The sequence below is a fragment of the Numenius arquata genome, chromosome 2 (genome assembly GCF_964106895.1).
Source record: "Numenius arquata chromosome 2, bNumArq3.hap1.1, whole genome shotgun sequence".
NCBI lineage: Eukaryota > Metazoa > Chordata > Aves > Charadriiformes > Scolopacidae > Numenius > Numenius arquata.
In genome coordinates, this window is record NC_133577.1 from 122,642,893 (window position 1) to 122,668,321 (window position 25,429).

The 25,429-nt window shown below is 38.4% G+C and overlaps 1 protein-coding gene across 2 annotated transcripts in view; it reads right to left on the reverse strand.

The window, feature by feature from the left end:
• Positions 1-25,429, reverse strand: part of SEMA3A (semaphorin 3A) — a 169,330-nt gene that overhangs the window by 41,196 nt on the left and 102,705 nt on the right. For both annotated transcript variants that reach the window (XM_074168230.1, XM_074168229.1), the window contains one exon: positions 19,387-19,506. In XM_074168230.1, the coding sequence (XP_074024331.1) occupies positions 19,387-19,506 (120 nt within the window). The remainder of the gene's footprint in view (positions 1-19,386; positions 19,507-25,429) is intronic.

The window sequence follows — 25,429 nt, forward strand, 5'->3', positions numbered from 1 at the left end:
TATCAAGCGGTCCCCATGGGAAGCGTAAAATAATTCAGTCAGGGTTGACCTATTTCATACATTCAACACAGATACAAAAACAGCGCTGGAATGAACTTCACGCAAGTTTTACTGAATGGAAAGTCGGACTTTGATCCAATTGTAAAAGTCAGTGCACTGCAGCTATTGTGGACAGATAGGATGACTTCAAATTTCTGTGTATGAAATATTGGGTATTCTGTGACCCTAAAACTGTCTCCAATCTGTGAAGCGCTCAAAAATGCTGTTACAACAGTTCAACACTTTCTTGTTTAAAACCAGTCTCCCATTGGCTAAAAGTCCAGAAAGCATGTTTTGGGAAAATGAATTTAAGAAATATTTTGCAATGATTCATTGCTTTAAAAAAAACACAAGCAGACAATGTGGAAAAGTGCTGTAAAAAACAGCATACATCAAACAAATATGTCTGAAACATGTTTAAGCATGATCAAAGGAGAAACAAAGCCACAGCATAAATATGATCAAAATAAAATTACAGCTAAAAAACCTTTCTCTGATCTTGCAGCCAACGTGAACAATCTAAAAATAAAAACGTAGATTTTTATTGAAAACAATCAGTCTCAAGAAGCAGATTATTAAAGCACACACCTTTTTCAGTCTCCTTTTTCTAGCTGTCTTGGCTGTGAGGCTATTTCTCAGCTTCCACACGACACCTTTCTAGCGCCACTTTTTGCATGCCCTCCTGCCATTACCAGCTCTGCAGACGTTTCACTGGCAGCAGCCCATTAAACTGTCCTTCATGAGAAATCTGGCTCTTTATGGAAACGACACCTTGGTCCAGCTGCCTTTATGATTTATATGCCATTGTTTGCTTAGTTAAGTAATGGAAACATGTTTTGCTTGTCTCAGCACTTCAGGTTGCAAAAAAGCTAAGGAAAATCGATCTACATTTGTTCTTTTACAAATGTTACTCTTTAGCCATACACACACACACACCCCCTACACCCCCCAATTGCAAGAAATAATAAAACTCAGAAATTGGATTTCTAACTGAATTGTATTAGCATTTTAATGAAGATCTATAAACTTGAAGGCACAGAAATTACCTTTAGCTGTCAAGATTGAGTAAGCTGGGGAAACAGAAGCTGGGGTCATCTCTTCATCACTTGACAGGAGCCAAAGGGCAGTTCTCTCAGGAAATGTTTTGTAAAGAGTTTGAACTGGATGCCCCTATTATTGTATATTTATGGTCAAAATGACTAATTTATCAGTTCACAGTAAGAAAATTCTAGGAAACTAGGGAAATTTTACGCTCAGTAAAACTGCAATTGCTATAATTTAATGAAAAGTACTGGGGAGTGACTAGGGCCCTGAGGAGAGGAACAAGACTCGGGAAGCTGAAATTAAAAATTTAACAACAACAAAAATAGACAGCTACTCAGGACTTCATAACTACCTACAGTGCCCATCCACTGAGACCCAGCACAGAGAGCCAACCACTGTCCTCAGAAAATCTGAACTTGCAATCACAGTGAGCTCTGCTACCCACAGAGAGGAGGAGTTGCAGCACCAGCCACAAATGTGTACAACAGAGCCATCCACCATGGGCACGCTCATCAAGGTCACTGGAGGACAAAGCTTTTAATATATGGTGATGAGAGAGCTAAGTTGGTTTGTGGTTTTACACATTTGAGTGTAGTTTACAAAACACCAAAGCTTTTAGTGGTGTTCTTCCAAAGTCACTTCATTTTAATTCTTCAACTTTCCCTTTTATTGCTGATGACTCAGGCCAACACAGCTGAGCTCTTGTGGATTCACCGTTTGCAGTGAAGCCCCTCAACAACACGGGTGGCATCAGACCACATCCTCAAGGTGGGAATGCTCTTTGCACAAGGGATAACTTGTGGCTATTATGGAAGTAATATGAGGGGTTTGTGGCAACTTATTGTTAGATGCTGACGTGGAAGGTAGTCCCAGGGACAGACCACAGAGTAGAAATGTGATTTAAATATGCTGTTTTCAAACCCATGGGTAGGTGGAAGTGGATGTGTGGCATGCAGACTGCGCATGATTGAGATGTTAGCAGCTGTCACAAGGTCACTCATTGATGTTGCAATGGAAATTCTCATCAGAAAGAGTTTTATAGACTGGTGATATTTATCAAGCAGTTTGTCTTTGAGTCAAGCCAGACTGACGCTGAGGAATGACGATCTTAAAATACTGTGTTAGTTATGACAGTTTTTCCTTCTTAGAAGTCATATCCCATTTTCTTCAATTTTTCAAAGAGTAGTAAAAGAAATTTTGGTGACAGATTATAATAAGGGTTTAAGGTTTAGTTAAGGGTTAAGGTTTAGTTAAGGCTTCTTGTAATTTCAATTGCATACATATTCCTTTTTTTTTTTTTTTCTGATTCAAAACTCTTTTCAGAATTAAGAAAATCTCTCTGCAGAATCTGGCTGTTTCAGTGTTGACTTGTGGGAATTTTTTTGTGACAGAAAGACATTACAGATCTTCAAGGATGAAAGGCATTAAAAATAATATTAACATACCACTCACATCATTTCAATACATGGATGCAACAAGAAGACACACATAAAAAAAAAAAAAAAAAAAAGATGCACAAAGCTTTTACACGTGTAAACTACTCCACATCGCAGTGCTACTTTTACATATACAGCAAGAGGAACCTAGTCGTTGTGGCTTTTCAGTGTTTTGACCTTGAGTGTTATCTACAGATCATTCTGGTTGAGTGAGACATTAAATCTGAATTCAGTGGAAGTTTTTTTAAGGAATTGCAGATTTATAGTTGGGGTAAAGGCAAAGAAGGGCAAGTGTAGTTTGGAGCGCTAATAATATCATAGAATCATAGAATGGTTACAGTTGGAAGGGACCTTAAAGATCATTGAGTTCCAACCCCCCTGCCATGGTGAGTTCCAACACCTCCCACTAGAGCAGGTTGGTCAAAGCCCTATCCAGCCTGGCCTTAAACACTTCCAGGGACGGGGCATCCACAGCTTCCCTGGGCAACCTGTTCCAGTGCTTCACCACCCTCACAGTAAAGAATTTCCTCCTAATATCTAATCTAAATCTCCCCTCTTCCAATTTAAAACCATTACCCCTTGGTTACCCATATACTAAGGTATACAAGCTGGACGGTGACTGGAGAGCAATAAGAAGTGAAGAAGGTGATTGAGCTGCTGGGTGAACCTCCAGAAGAGCCTGGTTTCCTGGAAGAGCGGCCGGGCAGGCCGGAGGGAGGAAAGGCGAGAGCAGCAACCTCTCGCCCGAAGAGGCTGGAAACGGCGCTTCCCCGCGGGGCGGCCGGGGGGACCGGCCGGGGGACTGGAAGGGAACCGGACCGAGGGGACCGGCAGAGGCTGCAGCGCCTCACTGCACCCGGCCACCTCCCCAGGGCTACGGGATCAAATGTCCTTAAGGGGAGCACAACCTTAATTTGCGGTACTTAACACCTCTAAAGCAGTGTAAATGAGCCTCCGAGTACCAGCCAAGGCTTAAATCTCCAGGCAGCGCCGCTGCCCCCAGATCTCTTTCTCCTCCGCTGCTTTAGGGGCATGATTCGGTATGAATATGTCTTGGGAGTAACATTTTAGCTCACGCAGGAAGGAGAAAGAAGAAAATGTTGATCTCTGATGCAATTATCAGTTTCTGACGCCTTTGTTCTAAAGAGACAACAATAGTTTTGATTCCCTGTAAGGACTAATTATACGGTGAAGAAAAGTGAATACAAAAGTTCAGTAAAATTATAGCTTAATTCTCAACGTAAATTAGATTTCTCACAAAACAATGCTTATGATCTACCCACCCTATTTAATTTAAAAGAGGTGATTATTATCTCTTTACAGAACAACAACCAAAATTAACACCTCTTTTCCATTGCTGACTATGTTTTAAGGTGTTGTATATCTATCAACACAATTAATTTTGAACTGATTTATTTGTCCTTCAGAAAGAATAATTGGGCAACTGAGAAAACTAGTGTCCTTCATAGAACAGAAAGTAAGGCTTGCAGCATATTGTCTCCACTTAGAAATACTTTAATCTCAATTTTCTGTATTTCTTAACCTCTCTGCAGAAAAAGCTAATGGGAGTTCCAGCTAAGAGTCTGTTTCTTTCTCTCTGTCATTTATCTGAAGTTTTTGACATTGATGCTTGGAAATAAAAACACTGGAAAGCCTGTGTCTTAACTGTGTAACCTACATCTTTTGCTCTCCGGATGAGTGACAAAAACTAAATACTACAGTCTTTATGTTAAAAAGTGATGTATTAGGGGAGGAAGTGAAGCATGGAAGACAAAAGAAGTTTCTGATTTGGGGTGTTACACACTTTCAGCAATCAGAGTCACGCTTTGGGCCTGCATAAGCTCTGAAGATTCACAGGTGGAGCACAAGTCCCTGGAGATGCCCAAGCAGTTTACGGTAGATGACCCAAAACTCAGAAAGCAAACCTGTTCCTCTCCACTAACTTGATTTTCTCAGGCCTTCCAGAATGCTGAGAGAGGCATGATTATGTCTTGGTGGAATATTCTTCCTCTTTGCAACTTGGAAATTAGAGGGTACAAAAGAATGTCCTGAAGGCAGAGAGAGCAGAACATGCTGCAGCAACACCATCAGCCAAACTCTTGACACAGCATGTTGCAGGAGACAAGTCACTGGCTGAGTGTGAGGAATAGCTGGGGACTAACAAGGAAAACACATTTCACTGTAGGAAAAGTGGGACAGCCTTCAGCAGCATGACTGGCAAAAGCACGAAACCCAAAACTGAGCAACAGTGGTTTGACAAGTACGTCTTCAGCCTCCATGTCTCCTGAGACCTATATTTCCTGAGACCTAAGATTTCTCTGTGAGCTCCATACAGTGCACAACCCTGTCTCCAGCAGAAGCATTTGTACACACATATATTACTTTTTTCTGCCTATGATGTGAACAAATATGGCCTTTGTGTCAAAAATCATCTATTTTGAAAACAGGAAGAAAATTGCCAAATTTTGTCCTGCCAGGTTCAATTTGAAATGTGTGAGAGGGGTTATGTAGCTGTAAAAACAATCTCCTCCACAACATCATGTCAAGAAACTGGACAGGACTCTGCCATCATCTCAAGTCTCAGTGAGGGGTGTTCATTCATTGGGAAATGATCATCAGCCCAAGCCAGTTCCCAAGGAGTGATCCAGCAGAAAACGCTCCTGTAGCAATTTCCTAACCTATCCAATCTCCTGTAATTAAATTTCTTTGTTAAATCCTTTAGATTTGGCCACAAAACTAGGGTCATTTTGTCAAACTATGAAAAAGATTTTGTTGTTATAATTAACTTTTACAGCTAGTGTAAAGCAACTCGACACAAAATCCATTAAAGTAAGATTAATGAGGGATGGCAGCAAAGACTGAAAAAAGGGCTGGGTGAATGACTGGTTTTAACTGATCTGTCAGTGTAGCACAGCAATATAAAATGCAGTAAGGCATCTGTAAGCGGAAGCAAAACCCCTCAGCACAACCTGAGGTATTCAGTGTGATAGCATCAGTTATGACAATCTCTTTCAGTAGTCATGTGAGCATAATATGTGATTCCAACTTAATTTAGCTTCAGTCAACATAAGGTATTAACAGGATTTGTACCCAACTGAAATAATGTACTAGTTTATTGAGGATGTGAAACTTAGGTCTGCTCAGAAAAAAAAAAAAAAAAAAAAAAGAAAAGAGAAAGTATTTAATAGCACAGGTGTGATGAAAACCATGGATTTGCTTGAGATAGAAAAATCTTGCAACATTACCTTTTGCACTGCTCTGTCAGAAAGTTGTTCTCAGACTGTTTAATCGGTATATACTTTTATTCTGTACAAAGAAATCCTCCTTTTTTTTTTCATTCACTGGCAGCATTTCAGAAATATTTGATGTAATTACTGTGACTTTTAAGAATTAAAACCCTCTTAGAGTAACATTGTATCAGACTCAAAATTTTAGCATTTTTAAAAAGTAGTGAGGGAAGAATTTGCAGCACACACACTTGTGGTACATAAACAGCAGGGACAGGAATTAGCAGAAAGTTTAGTGCCAAGTATTTAAAAATTAATAAAAGTATGAAATGTAGTAAAAAATATATGGATCATTTTTTAAAGAATTCTTTCCACTGACAGGTCTGGCAAAAAAAACCCACTGGAAGTATGTCAAATATGGAGCAGAACTGAGTATTAATAATGACAACCCATTTACACAATCTCGTGAAAAAGGCTGATGACTCACTAGTCCATGTAAAATATCTCATAGGAAGGTTTTGCACCTTTCCCTCTCATGGAGCTTTTTCTGCCTTTAGTGGAATTTCCTTCAGAGAAACAGAAGAATAGGAAACAGAGACCAAAGGGGTGGGTAAGTAAGTAAAGAGAGCTGTGCCCTGTGACTGTCAAATTTTACTGTGTGTCAAATGTTATCATAGAGCCTAGGAAATATGATTAATCTCACTGACATCGGTGGAACACTTTTTGCTATTTATAAGGGTATTGAATTTTGCTCAAATGGCAGTAAAAGAATCAATAAACAACAATCCTCTGATATATGGCCATATTCACAGATAATGTATCGTCACTGAATGCTTTCAAATATTTCATAAGAGCTGTGGAGTGAACGGGAAAAATATGTAATCCAGTCTTTCAAAAAACTTTTCTTCTGTATTTCTGAGTGATCATCAGTAGAAAAGCCCTGTCCCTGAAAGGTTATCTGGTTTCTTCTTATACCAACTCATCTAATAAAATCTTCCTACAAATCTTGCTGCACTTACCTGAACAGAAATCTTTCCAAACCTACCAAAAGGAAATGATTTTTTTATATATAAACATATGTTAAAAACACTCTTTTCCATAATCCAGGAATCTAACAAAAACACAGGCCAGCCTATCACTTCAAAAGGTAAACCAGAAAGGGAACTATGTTGTTTTCATTTAATTAGTAAAGCTGCCACTTTACTTGTGGCAGCCCTAAGTGCTCAGGAGCATCAAATTCTGCTGGATGTTGTACAAGAGATGGTGCTCTCAAAGGTTTACAATTTAACCCTTGTCTTTGAAAGAGGTAATTTTCCCTGATAACACTACAAGACGTATCACCTTCCTAACACATGACACCAGTGATATGGACCTGAGAACAGAAGGAAAAAGAGCTAAAAAAGGCATGTCAGCTGGGAGCTCAGTTTCAGTGGGTTACTTTTCGGATATGGAAACATTCAGATAACACTGCTTCGACTGAGATTGAGATTCTTAAAAGCAATGTTACAACATTTCAATAATATAGCCGTTCATCTGTAGACTATCACATCATCTGAGGCATTCATTGCTTCTGATTATCAGCTATTAGCTGGTGAATGCTGTGTACCTACACGTATCTGAAATGTTACCATTAACTTTACCACGTCTTTTTTACTGTATGGTATGTAAAAGCACCTATCTACATGTTTAGAAAGCTATTCCACAAGGATAGATTGATACAAGTCCATGGAATCCAAAGGAATAGCAAGGGATGGGATACTTTAGACACCACTTTGCAACTTAAAAGCTAGGAATTGAAGTTTGAGATAAGTAACATTGGATGCTTCAAAGATCAAGGGGAAAAATTAGTGCCACTTTGGCAATGCAGCAAAATTGGAAGCTCAGGATCTATTGCACTGTGAAAACATAAATGAGAAACCATTTGTCTAGCTTTTTTTTTTTTTTTTTCATCTGTCCATCATATCTGAGAACTGTCATTCTGTGAATAAGGTATTTGGGGCTTCTTTGTTTATTTTCTCTATTATTTAGTCAAACATGCTACTTTTACAAGTGAAAAAAAAACATCCATTTGTCTCTCACATTTGTCCTCTTCCTGTTCTCTCTTCCTTACAACACAGTCGTGAATAAGGCTCTCCGGGCTAAATGATGCGGGTGGTGACATCTGTTTCACCCTTTTGTTTTGCAGGTGTTGCCTGGTGGAACCTGGGGGGCAACCCAGTGAAGTGGCTCAAGTGGGACTGGAACAGTATCTATCCTGGAAACATGGGTTTTCCGAACTAAATGAAGGAAAATCACTAAAAGATTTTGTATCAATTAAAATCCTGAAAAGGATGAAAACTGATCTGCTGGGAAATTACATGCCATATTAAATGTACAGTTTTGTAACTAAGTGTTTTCTCTCCTACTCTGTTTAAAGGTACAAAGATATTAAGATGTTCTACAGTTACAGCACAAAAGGCCTTGATTTGGTATGATATCAGAAATAATGAAACTATAAAGTCTGCAAGGAATTGACAAATATTAATTTAACTACAACAGATACTCTATCTACATTTCTTGATCTTACATGCTCTGTGTGCCTGCCTAATCACAAAGTATTGCGTTAGGCCCAGTCCTGCTCTAGTACAGTCAACAGCCGTAACTCTGCTCAATACAGAAGTTGGGAGATATCCTCAAGAATGGAGCTTAATATTAGTTTTGGAATTCTTTGCTAGTGTGACTTTTGAATTGTGCTCTTCAACTACCTGAATGTGTTATCAGTGTTTTAAATACATTGATTTTTCTGCTTTGTTGTAAAAATAGGCTTTTAATACAAGACAGTATTTAGCAACCTAGTACCAGCCATCAGTTTGATATCAGCCGTGACATTATTTAATTTTCAGAATCACAGAGGTTAAAGCTCACTGAACTATAAACAGTTGGAAACATGGAGTGTAATCCCAAGGCACAGCTCTGCACAAGCTGTAATTTAAATCATATTGCATGCTAAGCTGAAAAGGCAGTGCAGGTCCCAGAGGGCATGAATAAATCTGCAGTCACTGATTTGCCACACACATTTGTGTTGGGATTCTGTAACTGTGCAAATGTGATGTCTTCCTTTAGTGCAGAGGACCTGTCATCTACTGAGATTTGTAATTAAATAACCCAAAGAACAAAAGCAATTACTTAGCCTTACAAGCACTCAGACTGGAATTTACACAATTTCATGAACAAAGAGATGGGGAAGTTATGGAGACAGAGAGAAAAGGAGGCTTTGAGTCTGCAATTTAATTCACCTGTGTCTAGTGCTAGTCGAGATTTTAATGTATAGACCAGGTACTCACATACCTGGCTTACTTTGAACTAATAATCCCGTCATCACAAACTCCACTCTGAAGTGGATGTTTCTCCATCTAAGGAGCCAATTATGTTTCCAGCTGGCTACGAGCCACATCAGGTGCCGGCTTTGAGCAATCAGTTGTGTTAATTGCAAGCAACACTGAATGCCTTTTGGGACAAGCAATTCACGGTTCAGGAATGTTAGTGTAAAGGGGGTTAGGTTCAGCCCCATTACCAGGAACAAATCACAAAGTTTGTATGGGTTGCAGACTAACAGTTGTGATTTTATGGAATGGGGGAAAGAGGTAGGAACAGACTAAGGGGCTGTATCCTCACAGCATTAACTCTGCTGGGTGTCCTGGACATCTCAGCTACTTGGTGGTGTGGTGGCTGCGTGGTGGTGGAGCCCTTCATATTTTAAGCTCAGCTGCTCTGTTCTCTCATTCCTGTGGTTCTGTCAAGTATTTTGATCCAGGCCAACAGGGTCAAGACATTGCTCGAGAGACGACTACATCAGCTGCCCATGAAGATGGTCTCCTCCACATTTTTTGGCATTTTCCTTCTTTGTATTTGTCATACTGGGAAAATAACAATTAAAAATGCATAGTGGTTGTTTGATGTAGAGGAAATAAATAGTCTAAGGGAATAAATAACAGTGAATGCCATAAATTGATGTTGAAGGGCAGATTTATACATAAAACAGCCATTGAAGAAATGAAGCATATTAATGAAATGAGCTGAGCACTGCAGTGAGTAGAAACCAGTAGATCTTCCTTGGCTGCACTGGGGATATTCTCATTTATTATCAGCTAAAGATCTGGCCTGTGGTATTTTTTAGTGTCTAACTTTTATCTCAGTACCCGAATAACAAGTTTTAGCAGTCTATCTTTTCACAAGCGTTGATTTCTAATATGTTTACCCGTGAGTCGTGGCACCAGCACTATTTAAAAGAAGAAACCTGCCCAAATGTTGGAGGTGATGAATGGGAGGCTCGGATTGAATCATTAGAGATAAAGGGAGTTAGTGTGTGGCAGGGAGGGGGAGGAACTGGTACAAACCTCAAGGTCTGCAGGTGCTTAGAAACAGCGTGGAGGCTCAGGAAGTGTCTCTAATACCCTTTAGAGGCTCAGTCCCTGGTATCCCACATGACTGTACAAAGAAAACTTCTTAAAACAAAGCCATCTTATTTCTCCCTTTAACACAGACTAAAACATTGCCAAACACTTTTTCGTCTGAAGCTGTGAATTTCATTAAATTCAATGCAACTCGCTCAGCGCTCTCTATTTTTGTGTGGCTGAAACCTCTAATTCTCCCCCCACCGCCCCGCGGCCAGCGTGCTCTAGTCACATCACACTTAACCTTTGCCTTGGCTTCTCAAAAAAGAATTTGTTTCACTCTATTCACGGCTTCAACAGTTTGGCAAACTGCACTTGAGTGCTGCGCTGGGCCTTTATATTGAACACACTAATCTGATTGTTTTTCCACTCTACAAACTTTGGGTCAACAATCAAGCTGCTGCCAGAAACTAATTAATTTGCAAACAGGCCCCATTTTCACAGGGGGAGAGCTTTTGAAACCTATGTCAGCAGAGCTGGTCACACCATGGTGACATGCATTGTCATGGCATCCACTTTTCTGGGTAATTCTCCTCACTAATTTTTCACCACACACATGAACTCAAATTACCCAGTCAACAGTAAATCTCTATTGAATGCCCACCAAACTCTGAACGTGGTGGCCTGAGAAGAGGAAATTGGTATTGACAGGGTCAACACTCATTAAATTGATGGCTAGAGCAGAAGAGGAAAAAAAACCACAACACAAGAACATAAAAAAAAGATTCAGAGGTATGTCATATCCCAATGAAGGGGGCTGTAACAGACCCATTCCAGCTTTGTTTAAATCAATTAGTATTCTGCTGTGTGATTCCCTACAAGCAGATTTTTTGGTTAACTTTCATTGAAAAACCAGTTGGTTACTTTTGTGAACAGGAAAGGAGGAATAATTTGGTAGCTAAAAGTCACTGTTTTTCAAGCATCAAAGCTGTGATGAGACCTCATAGAGATCTCCGAGATCATGGGAAACCTACTTGAATTTTCAAGACCTGTAACACAAAGGCTTTGTCTTTGGAATCCTGCCACCCAATCTGAACTTTCTTTTTCCTTAAGCTGATTTGGATCTTTGCAAAAAAAATAATTACAAAGAAAACCATGTTGTGTAATTTAAAGTGGGGCCTACACCAAAAGCGCAGCAAAGTGCAGTTTTAGAACCTGAACACTACACCTGTCCTGGACAAATTACCTTTTTTTCCCTATTGACATTCATCTCCAGGGCAAGAGGAGAGGCTTCCTATGAACTGATTCATGTCAGTAATGTGTTTATACTTATACATATATGTATAGATGGAAATGGTCCTTTTAATCATATATTAACTAAAAGTACTAGACAAAGCTTTCTAGTAGACACTTTCATCACAGCTACCTCTGCTTGAGTTATATACTGTTTATCACCTCCGTTATGCAAACAGACCATCACTTTACAAAGCTGTCCGTTGCCAACTCTAGAAGTTACCCATTGAAATAAATGCGTATAAATAAACAATCCTACTTAGTTTCAAAAAAAAAAAAATCATCGTTCCAGAGAACATAGAATACCACTGTGGCTACTGGTAATCAGACAATTGCTGGTGTTTATTATTCAGTATGAGAGGGGTATGGAGCTGGAGACATCCAGGATCAAGAGTGTGACTCCTGGAGCGTACTCATGCAGCTGGGTTCTTACACCGCTGAAGGTGGCAGATGAGACTCAGATTTGTTCATCTAAAGCTATGTCTATAAAAAGCAACTCACCTGGGTCATCAAATTTGATTCTGAACACCCAAGCAAGATCATCCGATTTGCCCTGTACAGCCAAGTGCACTGACTTACATCTAGCATCTAGCTAGGGCTTGTTCTGGCTCATTTATCCAATTTCTTCCTAAGAAAACTTGGAACATAGATGATGGGAAGGGTTACACTGTCAGGCCTCACCCCAAAATGAAGGTCACGAGGATTTACTGAGTTGTATTCCCCACTGATGTAACCCCCCTAAAATTTAGCAATTCTAAGGCACATCTCCAATAGATCAATTCAGTGTACATAAGTGAGCATAGATCCCCAAGCTGGCAATAACAGCCAAGTCTCTATTTAGAGTGAGACTATGCACCGATCTGCTTGGGACTGGGGTCATATCCCACAGTGCTTGTTTTGAGAGCAATTAATTTCCTTCCTAAAACTGTACTACGTGCAGCAGACAAACTTCTCTGGTCTCCAGTGGAAACAGTGCACAAAGCATTGAACTCTGAGTTCCCCTATTATTTTTGATCTTATATGTTCTATAAAGAGAGTCACAGTATGAATTGCAGCAAAGCATGGCTTCCAATCTACACTCCCAGCTGTTACTTTTTGGTATGGATAATAAGGCTGACCAAGCTAAAACCCATAAATGAGCCCATGGTTAACCATGTAACATATATATATCCTAAGTCATGCGTTCCTGAACTAATTTGTGTCCTAACTTCCCCAAGCATATTGTGGCTATAGCTCAGACCAATATGTTTACTCATGCAAGTCTTTTTACCCCAGGTCATATTCTCTAGAGTGTCAGGAAGTCTTCAAAATATGCAGTCAAACCAGGGGAATGTCTCATTCTGCTTCATCTTTCTACGCGTTTTTTCCAACCCAGCTTCAGAACTTATCCTTTGGCTACATTTACCAATTTTTCATACCTAAACACAACAAAATGTCATCCACAGCACTGAAATTTGATTAAGAAAATTACCTAATCCTAGATTACTGGGGGAAGGTGGAGAGAGAGAGAGAGAAGATCTGTTTCCTAGAAGGTTTTAAAATAATTTCATTCAGGCTACTTGATGGGAGGTTAAAATTTTTCTGATTGTCTTTACCCACCATCTTCATGATCTTCCTCACATCTGGAGGAACTGTAAAGCACATTCTCTGACTGATACTTGGTCTTTGATTTCCAAATAAAATGCTTCTCTTACTTTGTATAAAGATACAGGGAGCAGTTATCAGACAGGATGAGTCAGCTGGTTCAAATACATGAGTGTCTTCTGATCAAGTATTAAGCTGGACCTATGCCTTCCTGAGTTGTAATCATTTCAGGTCAGTAACAACATAAATGTCAATTAATAACATTAAGAAAGAAGTGATTATTTTGTGATTTCAGAAATTCTACATCTCTTCCAAGAGAAAAAGAACGGGTTATAATAAAAATGTATAGAGAAAAGACTTGTTAGATTGCAATGAGAAAAACAATTTAAAATTCATATTCAGTCTCTCAAATTTGGATCTACAGACTTAAGGGAGAAAAAAAAAAACACACTGTAAATTGAGTTCGTATTCCATTCTGTTCACATTATTATGCCACTGTCACCATAGTTTCTGAGTACTTCCTAGCACTGTGTTAGGTGACATTAGCATTTGTCACACATGGAATTTATCACTGTGAAATTATTTATTACTATTCTTAGCAATGAAGATAATGGGAATGGGGGTGGGAGGGTGTATTGAGTGAGAAATGAGACTTGCATATATGGACATGTTTTGCTCCTGCAAGGGTCGGAGTTGTTCCTGACTGTATAAGCAATGATGGGAAAGTGCAGAACTTGGTCCACACTACAGCCTGCATGACAGGACATATCAGCTGGCTAATTTGATTCAAATATAGAAATGCATATTTTAAATGCAAGAGAATCTTAGGGGTAGTGGGGGAGAAACACCAAAAGAACAACAACCAAAAAAAGCACACACAAGAAAATCCCCTCACTGTTTTTACTGGTTAGGTTGTTTAAATATGCCCTTGTAAACTTATGGGAATGCAGACCTGGGAGACACTTCTTGGTCTACTCACTGTAGTCCCTTGTAATGTCAGGCAAGCATGCTATATGACAACATGTAAAATGTTATTTCAGTTCCTCTTAAAACCAGCTAGGCTGCCTCGCTGACTATTTGACTACTTCTATCGGGCATCTTTTTCTAATTTCATTGCTCCCATGTTTTAAGACTTCTAATTTGAAGACTATGTATATTCATATGCAGTTCATACCCTGCTTTTTTAAAATGCCTTTTATTTAAATAGCTTTTTGCTTTCTGGAGATTTATTGTATGTGTAGCATCTATCACCTCCTTTCTTCAAGAATATCTCAGATGTACTTTATGAAATAAACTTTGGGTACCAGGATGGTTGGGTTCTGTCTATGCTGGCAGGCTGGCCATTTTCCACATCTGTTTACCTTTGGTGGCATATATTTTATGCCTTCTTTACATCTGGATTGGGAATGTGTAGGAGGTGAGCTGGAAAGTGGGAAACTATGAAGGCATTTAGGGACAAGGGAGCGGTACAGAAGAAGGAGGTGTCAGTGGGTACATATAGGTGGGAAAAGGGTTTGGTGTGAGTGACCAAAGACAAATTATTGATTCAAGGATGCAGCAAATGAACACATCCAAGTCTCAGCAAGAGTAGTTGCAAGAGAACAAATATTCATTTCCAAACATCTTGACACATTTAATACATTTTATTACAGAGGCAAAAATTCTATAAACTAGCTGCAATCTTGTCTTTCTCTTGTCATACATTCCTCTACTACGCAATACATATATATTCAAAATTATGTGTGTATGTTGCCAGTGCTGGGACATCTTACAATCTGCCATAAGCAGAAACAACATAAAGTGATGTCTAAAGTTCTGTATGAATGCCAGGAGAGTATCAAGTCCATGTTTTGTGCCTTGGAGCCTGTGAAATTTAAGAGGGCATTTTCTTTTTTATTGAACAGTCGCTCAGCTTCTATAATTCTCAGCTGTTTATGTAACCGTAAAGTAAAGATTACCAAGGACAATAACCCCAGGGGACTAAGCACAGCTACTACCCCACTTTAAAAATTAAGCCATGGAAAGTATGCTAAAATAATATCATAGAGCTGGTTTAAACCCATAAAAAGCAAGGAAATTCCAAGCCAAGGCTGGAAATCCAGAATGACAGTCTCTCTTAACCCCAGGTCTAGTAAAGAGGGTGAGCAAGGCCAGTATTCCCTCACTTTTCTGGGGTGCAAACTAGATTCATAATGCTATCTTAATGCAGCTTTTGTGATTTAATTTCCTTTCAAACCTTCTGCAGCCCAACTCTGTTTTGCTTTTAAAATAAATGTTTATGGTTAATCATTTTACAAAATGTTAACAATTTAAGGCCAGATCCCCTGTGCTCAAGTCAGGGAAGATGAGAGCGGCTCCAAGATTTCCTTCCATTCCCCTAATCTTCAGCTTGGAAACTGCCTTCAGTACATTGCTTTTGCGTTGCTTAAGCATTTGCTTTGGTACACTGCACTGCCATTTCTGCCTTCTTGCCTCCAGCCATGCCCTCGGCCCTTGCAGGAACGCTGCCGTGGACACCGTACAGCAAACACTGCACACAGTTCACCAGGGAACTCCCCGGTACCGGGGGAAGCTGCTCCGACCTGCTCACGCCTCCTACTCATCGTTCTTTTATTGCTGAAGCAGTTCATAGAAGCACAGTCTGATCTACGCTTTCTTGAAATAACACGAGCTTCTGATGGCTCTGAATTATAAGAGGCAATGGCACATTTAAAAGAAAAGATGTTTTTTTGCCTATAGGCAAGACTGTGTAAGATATATGTGTAACATCAAAGCTCCTTATACTAAAGCTGGACAGGAGATGTTTTTTTCAATTTCAGGGTGTTTTGTTCTGAGAATTCAAAACTGCTCTTGACCTGCACTGGGACCAACTAAGACTGTCAAAGCTTTTTGTGCAGAGAAACTCCATGCACTGACCAGAGGAGCCAATAATGTCCAGGGTGAGCATGTACATGGCTTATAACAAAGAACATGATTCAGTCTGGGGCACTGAACTGCAGCTTTTTGTATCCAGGATGACCTCCCTGGGCACCAACTTGTTTTACTGTGTTTTTGCAAATGCCTCCATGTCACATTTGGCCACCTCTGTATCAATAATTAAATATACACTGCCACAGTGACTGATGTATGGTTCCCTACCTTCTAGATGAATGCCCAGACTACATGGCTATAGAATCAGTCTCCCTTGCTTTATTTGGCTTGGTGACTGTTTAATTATTTATACAAAATGAAATGTCTTTAGAAGCCTGTGATTATTTTATATCTTTAACAGACTTTAAAAGTCTTTAAGAGCTGCTGATCAGCACCTTCCCTTGGGCCAGGCACAGTTCAAAGCTCTCTTCCCAGCAGCATTTAACTTCTTAGGAAAGGTGGAGCATCTCCAAAAAGTGACTGTGTGATCTCAGTAGAAATTCTGTGTTCATACTTAAATCCAAAATACTTAGTCGCTTTGTGCAATGTTGTCCTACTTTTACACCAGTTCAGGATGATATTTAAATTCTGCAAAAAGGTTGCAAATTCTTAATGCCTTCTCCTCTCCATTTTTGGTACCAAACAGCTGTGTTTTCTGCACAGGTTTTCAGCTCTGACCTTAGCCTTAGTATGGGAAAAGTAGGTTCAAGTTCCTGCTCTCAACAAAGTAAACATTAGCAAGGACTTTATTACTAGATGCCTCACCGTCTAGCTATTAAACTCCACAGGGATGAGGGTTTCTCTTTGTAAGTTCAATCAGAACTGCTGTTCTTATCCAGCTTTCAGTACATGTCCATTAGAACAGGGGGTTTTAACCTGAGGCTAAACACACTGTAGAAAGCAACTAGAAAAGCCCTATTACATAGCAATCCATTTACTAAAAATCACATAAAGGTCTGCAAACTTAAGGTTCAAAACTAGTTTATACAGACCTTTAAGAAGGTAGAGTAGAACTCATCCTTCACTGAGAGCTTATTTCATTAAAAGTATATCCACTTTAAATATGTGCAAGCACAAAACTTCTTTTATAATTATACTTAAAAGAGACAAATGACAAAAGAACAAAAATAATAAAAGGACTAGCATACCTGTAGACTTTAAAACACAAAGAATTATCATTTTTGGATTTCCCTGTTAGATGTAGAAATTAGGAGTAGCGTGTGGAAAGGCTGCCAGGACCTTATCACCAGGAAATTAACAGTAAAGTCTTAGAGCCTTTCATAGGAACGTTGCAGTGCAGATTTTAAGCCAACCTTTCCATATAAGGAATGTAAACTTACTAAGTTGCAGTGGAGAGATAGAATTCAAAAATGTACTTAAGGATCATTGTCTATTAAATTATAGACAGTTATAAGAATCATTTCTAAAGGCCTCAGTTTGATTCTTACCTTTTTTTTTTTTTTTAAATTAGCTTGAAACTTTTCCCACAGGAATATAGTGTAAGAACTACACTGAGAGTGGAAAATCATATTCACCCTGTACTACGATAAATGCTGCCCTTCTACTTTTACGCTCATTTTGTACAATACTTAAATTCTAGAGATCTTGAGGTTCATCAGCTCTTTACATGCAAGTGTCTTCTCCTCCCCATCTTGAGCACAGTGCAGTTGTGGTTTCTGCGCCCTGTCAGATGTAACCTTAGTGCTAATTTGGGAAAAGCAGTTCTCACATTTAGTGCTGAAAGACCGATAACCGAATCCACAAAGGAATGACACATTTTCAGCGATGAAGTACAGGGGCTGTGGACAATGGCTGTGCTTTCCCACTGCATAAATCCTCCTGACTCAGCTGTCATTGTGCAAATCTACTGCACAAAAGCAGATTTTGCTTGCATGATTGGACTTTATGTCATCATGACTATCATAACAAAAGTGGGTGTTCTGTTATCTTTAACATATTATTACTCCACCAGGCACCAAGATAGGTGGGTATATCTGTAACCCTTGTACTTTACTGTCTCCTGAATTCCAGAAATCTTTTCTATTATTATAATAATATAAACCAATGAACAATATCTCTGGGTTACTGGGCAAGCACAGACTGTAGAACTGAAATGTGATAGACCTGAATCTGTCCTCACAGTAGTCCACATGAATTATGACAAAACTAAATTTAACAGGACAAAAATCACATTCATACAACTTTTCATTTACACATTTAACTGATGCATATATCCAATGCACATATCTTATATAGAGTTGTTTATCCCACCTGCAATAGCACTTTGTGGTTTTAATTATGAGTTAGGGATTGGTTTTGTTATGGATTGTATGTACAGCTAATACGATAACCAGTATGATACTAGAAGTTCCTGACTGTAGCTAATAAGAAACCGTGTTGTTAGAACACAGTCTGTTCTTACACATTAAAAATTTGTGTGAACAGTTTGCCCTAAATTGCAAAACCACATACGAAAGCCTGCACCTCAGCACATATATAAATAATGTGGCTAGGAGTGAAAAATATCTAAGAACAAAATACTTTGTGAATTCAAAAACAGGAGTGCAGATGCAAGCAGTGTGTACAGCAAAAGTGGCTAGTCAACTCTTCAAAAATTAAAATATAAATTAACTCAGAGTAACTACAGTTAGTATTACTGGCTCACTTAAATCAAATGGCAGCTTTTTCAGATGATGAATTCTCATCATACCCAAAATGTTCATAACCTTGTGTAGCTAAAGCCAAGTGTAATTCCATTTAAACTATTGGAATTTTGACTTCAGTAGAACTTGGACAGAGTACTCAGATGCATTTTAAAGTATTTTGGTACATGAAGCCAAAACCAGATTTTCTCTGAAACTATCCCTCTCTCCTCATAGAGGCAAACAAACAGCTACAGGCCTGATTAGTAATATCCATACAAAAATGCAAGCTAATGTGCCTTGTTAAACTACTGGATATTTTGTAACCCTAATAGCTTGGAATGCCCAGGAACCCCTTCACTTTTTCCAAATTATTGACAACTCTGGCCTGCACAGGAAACTCTGCTGATTTACTTTCTGCTGGACTTTGGTGGCCAGTGTCAGATTGCCTTTAGTCTCGTCAAAAATTAAAGCCTGTACAAGGCACAGTCCCGCCCCAGGCTCTGTAGCTACTTTGTGTTGATGTGTGGCTGATGCCTCCACAAGCCTCGAGCTTCTGTCCAACTTGCACCCTACAGCAATCTGCTCCTGTGGTATGACTGCATTAGCTATAGTGTCTGTATATGTTTTAAATTTAATCGCACTCCACAAATCTCAATGTAATTAAACCAAAAATGCTTCTTTATAAATCACTTTTGATTAGTTTAACTGGTTTAAGACAAAATTCTGCTCCAAATAAGAGAGCGGTATATACGTCACAGATGTTGCTGGAACGAAGCTGTGTGCTAGTCTTTAATGACTAGATGAACGTAACCAGATTAATGTACATTTTACATACCATTTAGCCACCGGGAGTCATGCTGCTCTGTTCTGATTGGATGGTGATGCCCCAGAGTTCGGAAAATGGCAAAGTCCCTGCCCATGAAGTCTGCCGCTGTGCCAGAGTACAGTTCTCCATCTGTGGGAAGATGTAATTGTAAGCAACATTTCTCAATTTTCCAGTCATGGTAAGTCAGAGAAAGCTGTCAGTCCTATGTTTATATTACGCTAATAGGGATAATGAGAAAATTACAAAGCAATAAGCTATATGCAATGTATTGTCATTGAAAATATATGATTAGACCCACTTTCTCACTGCAGAGCTTAACTGTAACCTCTCTCAAATGAGCTGTGTCTCCCGACTGCTAGTGCAGCCACTTTTCAAAGATATATTTGGATTCTTAGGCTGGAACAGTGACAGCTTGCACACCTATCCCTGCCAGACATTAGTATATTGCCGCCAAAAAAACCTACCTAACTGTGAAGTTACACTGTTTTGAACAGGAGTTTGGACTGGAAATTCACAGAGGTTCCTCCCAACCTATTGGGTTTTTGTGACTCTGTGTTGGGAATTGGAGGGTCACCCTCAGTTCAGAAAGTCATCAAGTCCCTTGAATTTTTCATATAGAAACTGTCCTTTGGTTGGTTTGTTTGTTTGTTTGTTTGTGTTGGTTTTTTGTTTGTTTGGGTTTTTTTTGGGTTTTTTTTTTTTTTCAGCAAGCAAATCCTCAGAAAATAGTGTTTTCTACAGGAAAGACAGAACATGCCCTTCTCTTCCTGCCACTTTTGTAACTGTGATGCTGGCAAAGGGCAAGAGCTAAGGGAGAGAATAAATGAGATCATTCCCTGCTACCCTGACCCCATGCATATCACAGTGAACAAGTGAATTAAAAATTGACCTGTGGTACTTATAAGTGGCACATACGTAACCTAGCTGGAGATGAAACTCTTAATATTAGAGTCCCAGTGTGCCTCTCCTCAGCCAGCTAGAAGTATCATGGAGGAGGTAGAGAGACACACAGTCTAAATTCAAAGGACCAGGTCAAGTTAAATATCTGTCAACTGGTAAAGAGAATAATAATAATAATAATAATAATAATAATAAGTACATAGCAATCAGACCCACAGAAAACAACCAGAGATGAAAGAACGACACATATCTCTCTGGTATTAATGTAGCGTTATCTATTAAATTACTCTGAATTCAAATTGCTAAAAATGCATTTTTTTTTAGAACTGTGCCCTTTTACACCATGTGAAATGAGATACCCCACCCTATACTTTTAATATGGAATTAAAAAGTATTATTCCTTCCAACTGTTGTTTTCAAGCTACCCATCTTAATCAGGTCTTCTGTGAAAAAGACAAGTTTGAGGATAAAATAACTCTTTCTTTAAGCTAAAGTAATAAATTTTTCATGGTCATGATGAACTCTACCATATCCTCATTTTAAAGCATCCTTTAGGAGCAAGTTTATCTTTTTCATGGCAATTTTAGATATTTCCATGGAGGAACAACCATGTCCAAGTATGCCTATTGGATATCACTGGCATCTTTTCCCCAGAACACTGACACCATGAAATTATCAATTGAACCTACAGTGGCTCTGTACCATATGGTAGTCATGAAAGTCAGGAAGGGTGAAAACATGATAGCGGAAAGGCGTGGAATTGAATGAATTCACAGCAGAGATTAGAAGCAAATAGACCAGTCGTGCCCAGCAGGAGGTGTAATCAGAAGTGAAACAGAACAGCATATCATTAATTAACAATTTATCATTCCTCTATGTCATTTTCAACTTTTTTTTTTAAAGGGGATACAATCACTTAATTATAGTGATTATTATGTACAGGATATGCAGCTGAGATTTTAAAGCACATAAAACCTTTTTGCTTGTGAAAAGGTCTTTGATGCTATGCTTAACCTTTCTTTAACCTTATCTTCATTTTCTTGTCTTTCAGTCTCTAGTCAGTTCTGATAAATCAATACAAATCAAAGGGGGAAAGGGAAAAAAAAAAAACCAAACAAACCTTATTTTGCTTCCAAGCTATCAACAGAACTAAAGGTCAATCAAGAAAGAAAAAAAATCTATTTTTAATACTGCATTGTTAAAATTTAAACAAATATAGCTCCAAAACTCCTTAAAATTATATATTTGCAATATTTAAAATTGTAAGGGTTTCTGGCACCTCAGCTTTTAACTCAATATACAAATGCCACTGAAAGTGACATTTCTTCCAGGTTTGGCTCAATTCAACCTAAGACTTTTTCATGCTATTAGGCTCTTGTGGCTGGTACTTCTTCATCAGTGGTGAGAGAGTAAAAACAAAATAAATAAATAAATAAATAAATAAATAAATTAATTTTGAACTGACTTGCTGTAGTTATGCAAAAAGGAGATTTCAACTTCTCCCAGACAGAAATACCAAGGAGTACCATTTATTTTTGTAAGGCTTTAGATAGTTTTTGCTAAATTCAGGGTGAGCCTCAAGTCATGCCCCAGATGTGCACATCCTTTTAGTTAGTACTATTCAAAAGCTGTGTGAGGATTTTTGCCTCCTGTCTAGGTAGAAGTACATTCATCTTTGTTTTGCTATGCAGACCTTCTTTTGGACTGAAATTCACTCATTACTGGTCTAGAAAAGAATTCTTTTATGTCATTGATAGTCTTCACCATGCTATTTCCATTCTTAGTAGTTTTAAATGCACTTTTCATTAAAAAAGCAGAAATGAACCATTTTAAAACTGACAAACATTTCTCAAGAATGAAAGGGGAAAAAAAAAAAAATTGTCACTTTGTATTTCCAGTCCAGCAGCATAAAGCAATGAGTGTGCAGAACAAGCTGATGGCCCTCAGATGTTTGCGTAGGAAAAAGCTCTATGTTTTGGACACAAACCACTTTATCTTAAATGAGTAGTGTGTTGACATACGAGTGAAAACATGAATACATATATGGACTTTACTAAATAAAGAGGCAACAATTAAAGCCCACAGTAGTCCCTCATATGTACTTAGTAGCTAATTTCTAATAAATAGAATAGTAAAGCTTTTCCTTGGTAAGAAGCTATTGTATTTCAAATTACATTGATCCATATCTGGCAGTATTAAGGCACTTAAACTGATTTTTTAAAAAAAAAAAATTAAAATTTTAACACTTTTTTATTAAATATCAGTGAGACACAGGAACATAAATAGCTTTGAGGATTCTGGATCATCAGAGCTTTTGAAAATCCCAAAGGGTCATTTCCTGAAGATCAACTGACTGATAGTGGGACAATGCTGTCTCCTTCTCTGAGATTTTTTCAACTACCCCAATACAATTGCTTTAGACCAATACATTCAGTGACAACTTTCTCCTGTGATTACATCGTTTGAAAACCGTGCTGCCTCTGATTTTCCTCCTGCCCTGGAATACACACTAGCAGTGCAGAGGGACTGCTTAGTCTCTACATTTTCATGCATTAACCCGCTCAAATGGAGGTTGTTTAGTTAGCAACACATAGATGGGAAGGGCTAAATAATGTCTTACATTGCTAGGAACTAGTTATATCATGTTCCCAGCTGGCGTTTACTTTAGAGTAGAGCAGCAATAACTACCTTTAATGAACAACTCTTAAAAAAATAATGAAAAATGTTTGCAGGTGGATGGAACAAGGAACGTATATTAGAAAAATATTGGAACAATTTAATAATGATGAACTGTTTGTTTTGGTGGGATTTTTTTTTTTTTTTCAAATATTATTGATTTTTTCAGAAGAGAGGGAAAACTGAAGTTCCTTTTTACACTTATAATAGTTTATTTCAGCTAAAATGTAAAATAAGAATCCTGAGCACTAAAGGCTATTAAAGACCTTAAATTACTTTTTTTTTGCAAATTAACCTTGGTGTTTTGCCCAAATTCCAGCTTGTGTAATTACATTTCACTTATATAAGATTTACCTTCTAGTTACAGAGTCAAGAATGTACTCTTCTTCCACACTTTGCAAAATCTCTGTTTAGTGTTTCTCATGAAGAACAGTGGTTATTTTTCCCTCCTGTATTTAACCGTATAAATTACTCTTACTTCTCAGCCTTTTATCTTCCTGGTAGTTACATTGTGTTACTAATTATAACGTTGCATTTTAATGAGTGCTGGGTAATTGCTTTACACAGTTGCCCTTTTGAACCTAAGATAAACCATGGTTGCTTGCGAGGACAAATACTTCTGGAACACAAGGGGCCAGGAGCAGGTGAGTTATCATTCAGCTCAGGAGAAGAGAAGAAGCAGTCCATCCATGTTCTTCTTGGTGTGAGGTAGTTGTGGTCAAGTGGCCTTCTGGCCTTCAGGGCCCTATTCACTGCTTCACTCCAGTGCTACTTACTTCAGAGAGCAGTTAGACCAAACCTCTCCATGTGGTCATCACTTGGCCAGTTCATTCCCTGTTCCTCACCTATTTTGGGGTGAGGAAATTATTTTTCCTTGGGTCATCACTTAATCATAAAATTTATGCTTTTTTTGGCAAAGATAAGAGAATGTAATTGTGAACCAGTGGAGAATCGGGACACTTTTGGAAACACTTTTGGAAATATCAGGGGAACCTCTGCAGTAAAGGATTGAAGTAAATGCAACATTGTAATCAGTAACAAAATATGACTGTGGGGCAGCTATGTGGAGGCAGAGAAGAAAGGGTATTCATATTCAGGATGTGGGAATGTTAATTTTAACTTCACCCTGAGTTTTGCATAAGTCACTGAAGTAGAAATTAGTCACTAGCATTGAATGTTGAATTTACCTCATTTTCTATAGTGTTAATACACCCATGGCTCTAATTGAAGCCTGATTCAAAACAAAATATCATGCTCAGTCCACTGTTTATTAGGAGGAAAAAGTCTACTGTTTATTAGGAGGAGAAATACATGGAGTGAAAATTATAGTGATAGAGAGTGGACTCAAGAAAGCAAAGATGTTTTAAAGACATGAAATCTAAGCCAAGGGAAATAAGATAATCATATTTGTGCTGGACTGAGTGAAAAAAAAAGGAAGAAAAAAAAAAAGGAATGTGAAAAGCTAGACGTTGTTGACTTTGTGCAGTTGCATACCGGGTATACCATGTAATACTGGCTTGTCATCATTCTCTTTCTTTATTGTATATTAAAGTAAATAGTAAAGCATTCCCTTGAGAGAAGCTCTGCCACAAATTCAAGTTGCTCCAGGCACTAATTTATACACTGGCCTTTTACACACACTTTTTTTGTTTTGTTTTTTTTTTTCCCTTTCTGTTTGTACTGGGTACAAGTTGGAGCAAGATGTCAATGTCTTTCTTGTTTTTCCTGTTAAAAGTGTGTGTCCCCAGGGTAGCTCATCACCTGCGATCATTAGGGGCTTCGAAGATCAGGAAATGAGGCACACTCAAGACTAAACTTTTGTTGCTGTCTATTTCAAATAGCTTCATTTTTAAATGTAATGTAGATATAATAGGAGTAGATGGTAGGCAAAGCCTTAGACTAGCAATATGGACAAAGTCCTGAAGAAACAAATGTATCTGGTTATGTGTCATCTGACTTCTGAGATAAGAGAATCTGCAATCTTCTGAAACTATTGTTGCCCCCTTGAATTTGAAGTTGTAATAAATTGCCAGGAAGTTACACATTAAGGATAAAGTGGCTACACCTGGGCAGTGTCGTTAAGGAAAGAAGAATCTAATTTGTTTCACTCTTAATTTCTTCTCACAAAACATCTTTTTGCCTTTTTCATAAACGAGAAGGAAGAACAATGAACACAATTAATTCAATTATAAAGTTAAATCAATTAGATAAATTCAATCAATTGGATTAGTTCAATTAGATTAACACAGTCTAGGTACTCTATACTTACATGTTCCATGAAATTAAGTACTACTAATTTAGAAATACCTAATTCATGGAAATCCCTCTGTTCTGGCCAGGAGTTCAATTTTATTCACTGCCAGATAGATCACTTCAGCTGCAACATCATGTAAAGACCTCGTCCTGTGGCCACTTCTACACCTCCACCTTACATGCAGGTACAGTTGGGTGACAGACTTTCCTTGGCAGCAAAACA